The sequence below is a fragment of the Heterocephalus glaber genome, unplaced genomic scaffold, assembly GCF_053883595.1.
Source record: "Heterocephalus glaber isolate CG9 unplaced genomic scaffold, H.glaber_assembly_v1.0 deba00000347, whole genome shotgun sequence".
Lineage (NCBI taxonomy): Eukaryota > Metazoa > Chordata > Mammalia > Rodentia > Bathyergidae > Heterocephalus > Heterocephalus glaber.
Window position 1 is genome coordinate 41,607,817 of NW_028258143.1, and position 11,118 is coordinate 41,618,934.

Below are 11,118 nucleotides of genomic sequence, written 5' to 3' on the forward strand. Positions count from 1 at the left end.
GTCATTAGAGACTCAGATTTCTTCTGTCTGCTCTGCTCTGCTTTCTTTGTATGGTTTTCATTCTTTATGCCATCTCATAATTAAGGGTGATTGGTAGAGATTTAGCCATCACGTCTAAGTTTGACACAACTGGAAGAGAAGGAAAGGCAAGAGGGAACATAACCAATTTCTTTTCAGGATCTTTTCCATAAGTCTGCCTACCAACCCTGATTACCTCCAATTGACAGAACTTAGTGAAATGGACACGCAGTGAGAATGTCTATGTAGTGTCATCTTCTCTTCAAACACTGAAACCTTTGGTAAAATAAAGACTATCTTACAAAAGAAGAGGAAGATGGATATTGGATAGGCAACAGACTCTGCCATAGAAATTGTTTTCAAAAAATGAAACCATAGTTTCTATTACAAACACATACATATACATGTGTAAACATGTTTACACATATCCATGTGATCTTTAATTTACATCCCTGTTTCAGGTTGTTACATTTTAAGATTAGACTCCCCATAAGATTTCTGTGAAGAATCTGTGCCGTTCAGGACCATCTAACAAATCATGGATTTGGCTTTATTATCATTATTCTGGATAAAGATTTAAAATTAATAATTTTCCTTAATTGCCACAGAAGTTGCTTTGAGCTCTAGCTAGATAAGACTGTGTTTAAGTAACAGTTTCATTGCTTATTAGCTATATGGCTAGAGGCAAGTTAACCTCTCTAAAATGAGGTTAAGAATTTTGAATAATGTTTATAAAGCATGTGATAATATGATAAATGTCTAATGAAATGATGGCTATATGACTTCTGTTATTAATATCATTCTTGACTGTTCCATCTTTTTCCCACATCTAGTCAATCAACACGTCCTTCTACTAACTAAATTAATCGTTGAGCAAATCTGCTTCTTCATGTTGCCACTCCTTCTTTACCTCCTAATTGGCCTCCATGCTTCTCCAGTCTTTCCTACTCAAACGTGTTTTTCATGCTACAGAATGGTCTTTCTAAAATGCACATTGGTTGTGCACCCAAAAAAGAACTGAATGAGAAAATATTTGGAAATCCTCCAGTAAGAGTCTAGTACCTAAAATACATAATTTTTAAAACACTCTTACAACTCAACAACAAAAAGGACAACCCAATTCAAAAATGGGCAAAGATTTGTATAGACATTTCTCCAAAGAAGTTATACAAATGGTTAGTAACTCCATTAAAAGATATTCAATCAACATCATTAGTTACTAGGGAAATGCAAGTCAGAATCATAATGATATGTCATTTCATACTCCCTGGCATAGCTATAATCAAAATAATGGAAAATAACAAGTGTTGCTAAGGATATATAGAAGTTGGAACCCATTTACATTGCTGGTAGGAATATAAAATGGTGTGGACACTGTGGAAAAGTTTGGTAGTTTGTCAAAAAGTTAAATATAGGCATCATATGACTCAGAAGAAATTCTGCTCCTAGGTATATACCGAAAAGAAATGAAAAGAAATAGTCAAACAAAAACCTGGACATGAATATTCATAGCAGCACTATTCACAGTAGTCAAAAGGTAGAGACAACCCAAATGTCCATCAACAGATGAATGGATAAACAAATCATGTTGTATGCATTCAGTGGAGTATTACATGCCCATTAAAAGCAATTAAGTACTGATACATGCCACAACATGCATGAACCTCTGAGACTTATGCTAAGTGAAAGAAGCCAAGTACAGAAGGTCATATTGTACGACACCATTTATATTAAGTATCTAGAATAGTTTCGTCCATAGAGGCAGAGAGCAGGTTAATTGTTGCCAAGGTCTTAGGCAAAGGAAGAATAGGAAATAACAGTTTAAGTAGGTTTTCATTTAGGATAATGAAATGTTTTGGAATAAAAGTGATGGTTGTACACCATTACAAATGTATTAAATTTTTTTGAGTTGTATACCCCTAAAGTGTTTAAATTTATATTAAAGATTTACCTTAATTTTAAAAGGTAAATTGGTTCAGGTCACTACTTTGCTTATTAGAAGGCTTTTGACTGACTCCTATTTGTCAAACCTGAATTAGCTCCTGCTTGCCTCTGTAGCCTTATGTCTTGTTAAATTCTTGCAATACTGAATGCTTTGTATTTCTTCTAACCTATTATGCATTTCCTTGCTTCCTGGCCTAAAGCACTCCTTGTCACCACGACTCCATCCTAATTCCTGCTTTTCATTCAGGTCTCACTTCAACCTTTTCTTTTTTTTTTTTTAAACTTCAACCCTTTCTAACTGTTGGATCCTCACCACACCAACATATAAGTGCTGTTTACTCCTTTATATTCCAGTTGAACTCTGTGACCTGCCGCACTAATCCTTATTTTTTTAACTTTGTAATTTCATAGCTAATCAATAAGCTTTTTAAATTCACCTATCAAATCTGGTGGTGCATGCCTGTAAACCCCAGCACTGTGAGAGGCTAACACAGGAAGATAGCAAGCCTGGGCATCTTAGAGACTTACCGAGACCCTGTCTCAAAATAAAAAAAGGGCTGGGATGTACCTCAGTGCAAAAGCCAAAAAGAAGTGTTATTTTATCTCCAGCACAGTGCCAGATAAATTGCATATACTCAACAAACATATGTTGAATGAATGACATTCTGCGATACTTGTATTTTTTCACCAGAATTATAATTTTATTAATCATCAGCATTATCTAGTCACTAATATTAACATAATCTTTTAAAATTTTAGGAAATGCTATGCCCTCTAAAGGGCACATTTCTTACTAATCTTCACTGGCTGTCCACCACGGCATACTTTGCCCCTTTTGCTTTCTTAGAACTAACTGGATAAAAAATAACCTCCCTAGCTCACTGCTGTCTACCTGAGGTCACTGTTCTTGAAATCATACCCTTTCCATGATGGAGTGACTACTGAAGACAGTTTACTATTTCCAACTTGTCAAAAGGTGATTAATGTACTTTTTAGTACACTAACTTTACATCTCCTTTCCAGGTTATTTTCATTGTCCGCCTAGGCACCTTCACTCAATACTCTTGAACGTATGCAGTCTCTCCCTGTACTTCTGTGACCATACATTCCTCTCTTGACAAGACTGCTCTGCTGCCTTTGCTACTGTATTTTTATAATTTTTAAAAATATTTTGGTGGTTTAGCCATGCTAACAGCATACAAATTTCTTTTCCCTTTCACTTGGTATGTATTCTCATCTCCCTTATCTCAGACACCTTTCCACTCACACATACCAGGTACCTCAGGTGCTGCTGTTTGAGAGCAAAGTGTGGTCTACTCTGCTTTCTGCCTCTTGAGAACAGTTCCTCTACAGTTTGGTTGCCAGTGGCACTCTCATTTTTCTAGGCATCAGATAATGCTTCGAAGTTTGGACTCATTTGTCTCATAGCCAGTTCCTCTTCTCTCATAGCCAGTCTACCAGGTCTGCCTCTTTTCTGTTACCTCTAAGTACTACATGATGTGTTCTTTCCAGGCAAATTTTTGCATTCTCTCACTCTGACCCACCCCACCATAGGAGATCCAGAAGGAAAAGTTAGGTTCACTTAGTTACCTCTGTGTCCCCATCATTTTTTTTGAATGTTCATTTCTTTGTATGTTTCATGCTGCATTTTAATTTGAGATTACAGGAAAGTAAAGCACAGCTTGAGCTTCTTGAGAGCAAGAAGAATTTGAAACTCCTTTATGGTAGAAAAACTGCTAGAGTTAATATCTCCAAGGAGATAGTGCCTATTTTATATCTAAAATGTTGATTAACTACATTATTGGGATGTTTTAAGAATTCAGTAAATAAGTATCTATAAAATATGTTTATGTTTAATGATAGTAGAAAAAAGTTTTTATGTTCTTCACACTCAAACTTCTTATACCTTCTGTAGTTTTTTAATTGCTTCATGTTTGTTCATTTTGCTTTCCCAAATGTTTTTTAAAAAGCCATTTCTTTGAAATTATTCTCTGCTCCTGTAACTCATTTTTTTTCAGTTACATATTCAATATGAAAAATAAATACAAAAATCATGAGATCTAGATATGTTGGTGCATACCTGTAATCACAGCCTTGAGGTAGGAGGATTACAAGTTTGAGGCTAGTCCAGGCAACTTAGTGTGACCCTGTTACAAAATACAGTGAAAATGTCTGGGGATGTAGCTCAGTGGTATAATGCTTGCTTGGCATGCATGAGGTCATAGATTTAATCCCCTGTACTGTAGAAAGAAAAAGAAATCATAAATGAAGTAAAATACATTGTCTTGAAATCCACTGGCAGTTGCGGAGGTGGTTTACTGGTGAAAACATTAGCATATTCCATTTTAACAGTTTGCACCCTATTTTACATTAAAATTGCTATATTTGTGATATTGGAAAGCATGTGCTTGAGATCATAGCATGTTATAGGATGAACAGAGCACATCAATGGGAAAAAGAAACCCAAAGTAATAGTTACAGAAGTATACAGAATAAGAAATAGGTTATCAAAAAGGAAAGGTTAATGAATAAAAAGCTGGTGTTGGTATAATTCTAAAAATGTTTAGAAAGTGTACAATACTGGAATTGGCCTGGAGGAGATCTTTAAAAGTTAGTAAGTAATGTTAGGAATCCAATCTATATTTGTTTACATGTAAATAAAATGGTGAAATTTGATGTAAATTTACCATTTGAGAAACTTGACCATTAACAACAACAAGAACAAAATGATTAAGGGGTTGAATTAAAGCTTCTTTAAGATGGGGGTACATCTGGGCAATTGTGATCACATAACAGACCGAATTCCAAGAATTTCTTAGAACTGTGCAGACCGTGCATGATGGGATAGCCATCTGGGGGTCTTTGTTGATAAACTGTTAAAAACGTTTCTAGTGTGAATAGCCACAAACATTTTCAGTGCTTTTTTGTTGGTTGAGTAAACCGAAGAGCACAAATGCAAAAGCAAAATTTGAAGCCAAATCACAGAAGTTGCCATAAACACAGAAGTTCCCTAGTGAGGACACTGCCTGTGCCTGAATTTCATTTGTTTCTGCTACTACCATTTCTTAATTTTTCCTGTTGACTAGCCAGATTAGAACTGTGAATGAAGACAAACTGGTCTTAACCAGATGGCAGCTGAGAGATAGGTAACTTACAGGTAGATGGCAAACGTTTTTAAGGGTTTGATGTGATTATCTGTTCTGTCTTAGAATGGGAGAGATGTGCTTACTCTTTTGTCATGGGGGTTTGCAACCTTAGTGTATGCCTAAATCTACAGCTGCTCCTCATTTCCCAGATGGCATCTATGGCTGGGAGTACTTTTTACCATCTGCACTTCTCTAAGAGTTTGTGAACTCTCTCTTTTAATTATTGGGAATGGAAAAACTAATTGGTAAAGTGGTTAAATGATGCAAAAGATTTAAAAAATTTGTTGGAGCTTTTTATATTCTGTTTAACCTTTCAAATAAAATTAATACTTTTAAGGCTTTTTAACCTTCATCTTTGAGTATCTGTCATCTTTGATATTTGTAATAATCCGGAATACTTCATAATAACCATTTTGCATGTGGATTGGTATTTTGAGCCAAATTCCAAAACTCTTGCCTCCTTCCAATGCTGTAGTAAGTAATGTTGTTGGCATGTGCACAGAACAACTAACACTGAATGGATATGGAGTACAAACTTAATTGTTCCATTCATCTAATATGCTTTTAAGTCAATAAAATATAATGTCACAGTTTGTAAAAGTAATTTAGAAAGGCAAACTGTAAATGCATGTTAATGTTTCCATTTATGTTAAAGGATAGGAAAGTGGGAGAAGAAATTTTCCAGTTAGGTAATACTTTTCATAACTAGCTGAGAATAATAGAGTGACATCTGACTCTAAAAATGAACATATTTTCTGTCTAGGGAATTCTAGATTTGGAGTGTTATTAACTTTTATTTTTCCTTCTTTCAGGTTTATGAATCATAAATGTAATTCCCAAATGATGTGCTGTAAATAAATATCCTCTAGTAATCAGGAGATACAATACTTATTCACCATCTTTTCTCTTTAGGCAGGTTCTGTTGGGGAAAATTCTCTAGATAGTTTGTCCATTTATAAAATTAGACACTTGCCATCTTTGCTCATTTTCAAGTTCTCTGTTTACAAAACTATTAAGAAGGTGTGAAATGCAGCCAAACTTCCCAGTTTATGGGAAATGTCTGATGATTGCATTTCCTACATGTTCATTGTTCACACATGAAGAAATTTGGCAGCTGTGAGATTATTAAGTTTAGAATATCCAAGTCTAACCCTCACTGGGATTTTGTTTTCCTGGTTTTTGCCACTGCCATTTCACCACCTTTGTAGCCATCTTTGTGGTAAATGCCATGGTGGCATTTCTTAAGATCAGTGATCATTATTAAATTTTTCTTTGTTTTCCACTTATCAGATGCTATGAATAAATCATGGCTTAAAATTCACCTGCTGTAGAGTCCTATCTTCAGGCTATAACATACCTAAACTGTGAAGGTTCCTTCAGCTTACAATTCTCAATAAAGGTTTTTTTGTTAATACCATTATTGGGAGAGGAGGACAGTGGTGGTAACTAATCTAATGTAATAATTTAAGAATTATTCTGCTAGAAAGCTTATGATCATATACACCAGAGTTTCTAGCTAACTCTGAAAGTAGTAGGAAGTGGTTTTCATAGGTTTTTTTGGTTGATTTAATTTTGATTTCATTTATTTTTTAATTCAAATAATGATTTTGATGTTGAAAACTTCACATTAGTTCTTTATGGTTATTAAAGACCCCTCATGTAGAATAGTGAGATTTTTTTCTGAATACAGGTACATATACTGTATTACTTGAGAGATTTAAAGATATGAAGAGATTAGCATGTGATTTGGTTTAAGTCGATCAAAAGTCAGCAGCTCCTTTGATCTTGAGTGCTCTTAAATAGGTACTGGATATGCACAGGCTGGATTGATCAGAGAAAAGGAGACAAAGAAATGGGAAGAGAGAACTGCTGAGAAAGTAGGAAAAGAAGCTAGAATAAAACTAGTTACTACACCAGTGTCATAAGAGGCTTAGCTCAAATACTTCCATCCCCCCATCTCTCAAAAAAATTCATTAATGGTTTTCAGTAACTGTTTTGCAAACAGTTAATGCAACCATTTAGCGATTCAGTTTGATATTTTCAATACCTTTTACATGTTTCTTAGGTCTGTTTTCAAATGATAGTGGTAATAGTTTTTATTATCCTGAAAATTATTCTAAAAATTAGCAAAATTGACTTTTTATCAATAAATTCTTTGAAAAGGTTCTATGAATGAAAAATATGATCTTTATGGTAATTATTCTTCAGTGGGAAAAGTAAATTTAGAATTTGAAATACTGTCTTTTGTGTTTCATTCACAGGCTGTAGAAGAAGAAGATAAGATGACACCTGAACAGCTGGCAATAAAGAATGTTGGCAAGCAGGTGAAGTGTACTGTACTAGGTTATACATTCATATAACAACATGCTCTTACCGAGTTAAAACAATTTTAGGGCCTATATGGTTTGTTTGTTTTTTTCCTGTCCACTCTACATTTTTCTTTTGTCCTATAAATATGATACTAATTTTAAAAGTCACTATTTATTTGATGTCAAATTCTGTTTGCTATCTATAGAGAATAAATCACAAATCTATACTTATGACATACTATCTTTAGTGAAAGTAATTTGCTAGGAATAAATTAAGATGCTTATGTCCTGAGTTAATGTTCCCAGTATTATTTTTGCCATAGATCAAGTAAGAGAATTGAATGATAGATTTATCTCATATATATTTTTAATGATATTTATCCATATATAGGTAATGTACTTGAGAAACCTTGTAACTCTTGATTATACTGAATGAAGAGAAAAGGTTTTAAGTATTTGTCCTTTCACTTTTCTAAGATAAAATACATGTTTTAATCTCTATTATCTGAGGGTGGGGGAAACATACCAACCAATTAAAGGAATCTACAGATTAATTAGACTGTTTTTAAAAAAATGTTGATTACTTTTTTTCATTTCATGGAACATGGTTATCATATTGCTGATGTTGGCAGAATCTTGATATTTCAGATGCAAGACACTAAGCTGTCTTTGCTTTCAGCCATCCTACCATATGCTCTGATCCCATCACATCTCACAAGCTATGTAGGTTTGGGCCAGGACCATTCTTGGATGGGAAGTCTCTAAGAATCACCCAGCTGCCACAAGAAGTAATATAGATAACTGATAACTGAGTTACCAATTCACCATAAAACCAATTACTTCAACAGAGTTGTAGAGACAAAGGTCTGACTTTATCATTTATCATATATCATGAATGAAGAAATCAAATCTCAATACATTCTGAATATTATAATTTAAAAACAAGTACCTCCAAAAACCAAAATGAAATATAGTTCATCTTATTTTCTCATTTTACATGATAGCCTTGCTGTCTTTTTTCACCACTTATTTTAAAATGTAATATCAGAGCACCAATTTGTAGTCTTACCCTTCATAGAATCTGAATTTCAATAAATTGCTTTCTGGGGCTGTAGTTTCTTGATGTGGATTTTAGTTAACAGCAGCAAAATAGGACTAAATTAAAAGTGAAACTGAAAAATACATAATTGACAAAGCTTAATAATCATCAGGATAATGTAAAATGTAGTAAGTACCTCACTGGTTTGACCCACTGCATGGCAAAAGGAAAACTGTCTATAATGAATTTAAACCAATATATTTTTCCCTTGCCAGTTTTGCTCAATATCTTTTACCTAAAATGCACTAAGGCTTATTTCTGAACTAAAATATAATAATAATAATAATAATAATAATACTGTGGTCTAGCCACTTAAAATTATTTGTAGCATATTGTATCTCTGGGTTCTTAAGAGTCAGTGTATTGAAATTATAAGTTAGAAAAGCACAATCAAGAAATAATTCCAGTGATTGACCTTTGTTTAAAGTTAAGAATCTTGAGAGCTGGGGGTTTAGTTCAGTGATTCCGCCGCCTGCCTCGCAGGCACAAAGTTCGAGTTCAATCCCTGGGACACCCCCCCACACCCCCCCACACCCCACCAAGAAAAGAGAAAGTTAAGAATCTTGGGTATTTTAATATTGCCCATTAGAAACTAATGTGTTAAATTATGTTTTGTTGTGTACAGTATGTATCCTTTATTTCAAAGCTTTCAAATTTCAAATATGTATACTTTATTTCAAATTTCAGAAATTAAAATACTTAATTCAAATACATACTCCAAACATAATTATAATTAAGCATTTTAATTGCTTTATCACAATGCAGTCTTAACCTTCATTTTTAACTCTTTCAAAATAGATTTGACTAGGTTTAAAGAATTACACCTATGTAATTCTCTATTTTCCAAAATAGCTGCACGAAACATTAACATTTTAGAATAGATCCAAATTGTATTTAAATTTTTCAACCACAGTGACTTTTGATCCAAGAATATTTTCTGAATCATTCAAAGCACTATTCTTGAAGTATTAAAATTATACAGAATTCCTATTTTTATCAAGATGCATAGAAAAAGTGATAAGCATTCACATTAAACTTTTACCTATTTGTACGTCTGCTTTAAATAAAATACCTCAGATATTTAAAAATGTGAACTGCACAGAATACATACACATACTTAGACATGTATACACACATAAATGCACTTTTTAGAAAATCAGATGATTGTGAACTTTATAAATATATTGTTACCCTTTATAAAAATCTCTAGTATAGAGCCATAGCATTGATTGTATAAATCAACCTTACACTATTTATTATTTTATTAGGTACTTTTAAAAAACAGATTTAGAACCCTAAGGGTATAACAATATATTAGGAAAGTTAAATTGTAAAATATGTAAACATTTAGGTTTCTTTCTTAATTTCATCAGCTACTAAAAAAAAAATCTAAGTAATTTATATACCAGTAATAGAGTTCTTTGTTTTTCTTTCTTTTTTTTTTTTTCTTTTAGGATCCCAAACGTCACTTGGAAGAACATGTGGATGTACTTATGACTTCAAATATTGTCCAGTGTTTAGCAGCTATGTTAGACACGGTCGTATTTAAATAAAAAATGCAAAAAACTTTTAATGAAACTTTCAGTACATAGTCCTCTCTTGTTCCTAATGCTCAAAATCAAGGGACCTCGGAAGGTGTGTTTGGTTAAATGTAAGACATCTGGCATCATTTGCAGCACTGTAACACCTTTAGTCTCAGTTGTGCAATTACTTCTGTTTCTTTAGTAAGGGTCTTTGCAGATTCCAAAGTTGTACAAGAACACATCAAAGTGGACAAGTTTTGTTAAGATCTCATTCAATATTTGAAGAAATCAGTAGCACAAATATATTTTGATTGTTGCTTACAAAATAAAATACATTTACAATCCATGTCTCCTGAGGTCTTTTTGCCACTGGATAGAATTGACAGAGTAACATTTGACAGTGCTTTGCAGGTTTCACACAAAGATATGTTTCCCTTGCATTTTAAGATCTTACAGGGCTAGGGATTTAGCTCAGTGGTTCTGCCTCCTGCCTTGTAAACGGTCCCGAGTTCGATCTCCGGTACCAAAAAAAAAAGATCGTACAACACACGAAACAGTGTGATAGCAAAGTTTCATGTATGCAAAATGATTGCCATTAATGAGTGGCTACCTCATTAGTGAGTAATCCAGAAAAAATGTCAACAATATTTTATTGAGCATTTCTCAAAATATTGTATATTCAGTATCCTTTTAATATGTTATACTTTTGAGATTTCAGAGGAGTACAGAGTAAAAAGAAAAAAGGGGCAATTTTAATTTAGACTCATAGTTTTTTAAAAAGTACATTCTACTAGTGGTTTTGAAAGTGGAATTTGGCTACTGGAAACTCCACTAGCTTTTTTGTTTTGTTTTGTTTTGTTTTGTTTTTTGTTTAAATTCTTTTATCAGTATATTTTAGGTATAAAGTACATTTACATTTATCATTCGGTGCTTGTACCTGTACATGATGTATCTTGGTTCTTACTTTTTCCCCATTACCTGTGCACCCTTCACCCCCCTCCGCCATTCCCTATTTACGTAGACTTGGTTTCCAATTTTTTTTTCATTTCTCATAATTTTTTCCACTAGGTCTTGTCTAA

The 11,118-nt window shown here is 33.4% G+C and overlaps 1 protein-coding gene across 4 annotated transcripts in view; it reads left to right on the plus strand.

Moving 5' to 3' along the window:
* Window positions 1–10,385, plus strand: part of Psmd14 (proteasome 26S subunit, non-ATPase 14) — a 92,830-nt gene extending 82,445 nt beyond the window's left edge. For all 4 annotated transcript variants that reach the window (XM_013076154.3, XM_004835871.4, XM_004835872.4 and 1 more), the window contains 2 exons: window positions 7,370–7,432; window positions 9,971–10,385. In XM_013076154.3, the coding sequence (XP_012931608.1) occupies window positions 7,370–7,432; window positions 9,971–10,069 (162 nt within the window). In that variant the 3' untranslated portion in view covers window positions 10,070–10,385. The remainder of the gene's footprint in view (window positions 1–7,369; window positions 7,433–9,970) is intronic.
* Window positions 10,386–11,118: the final 733 nt, after the last annotated feature.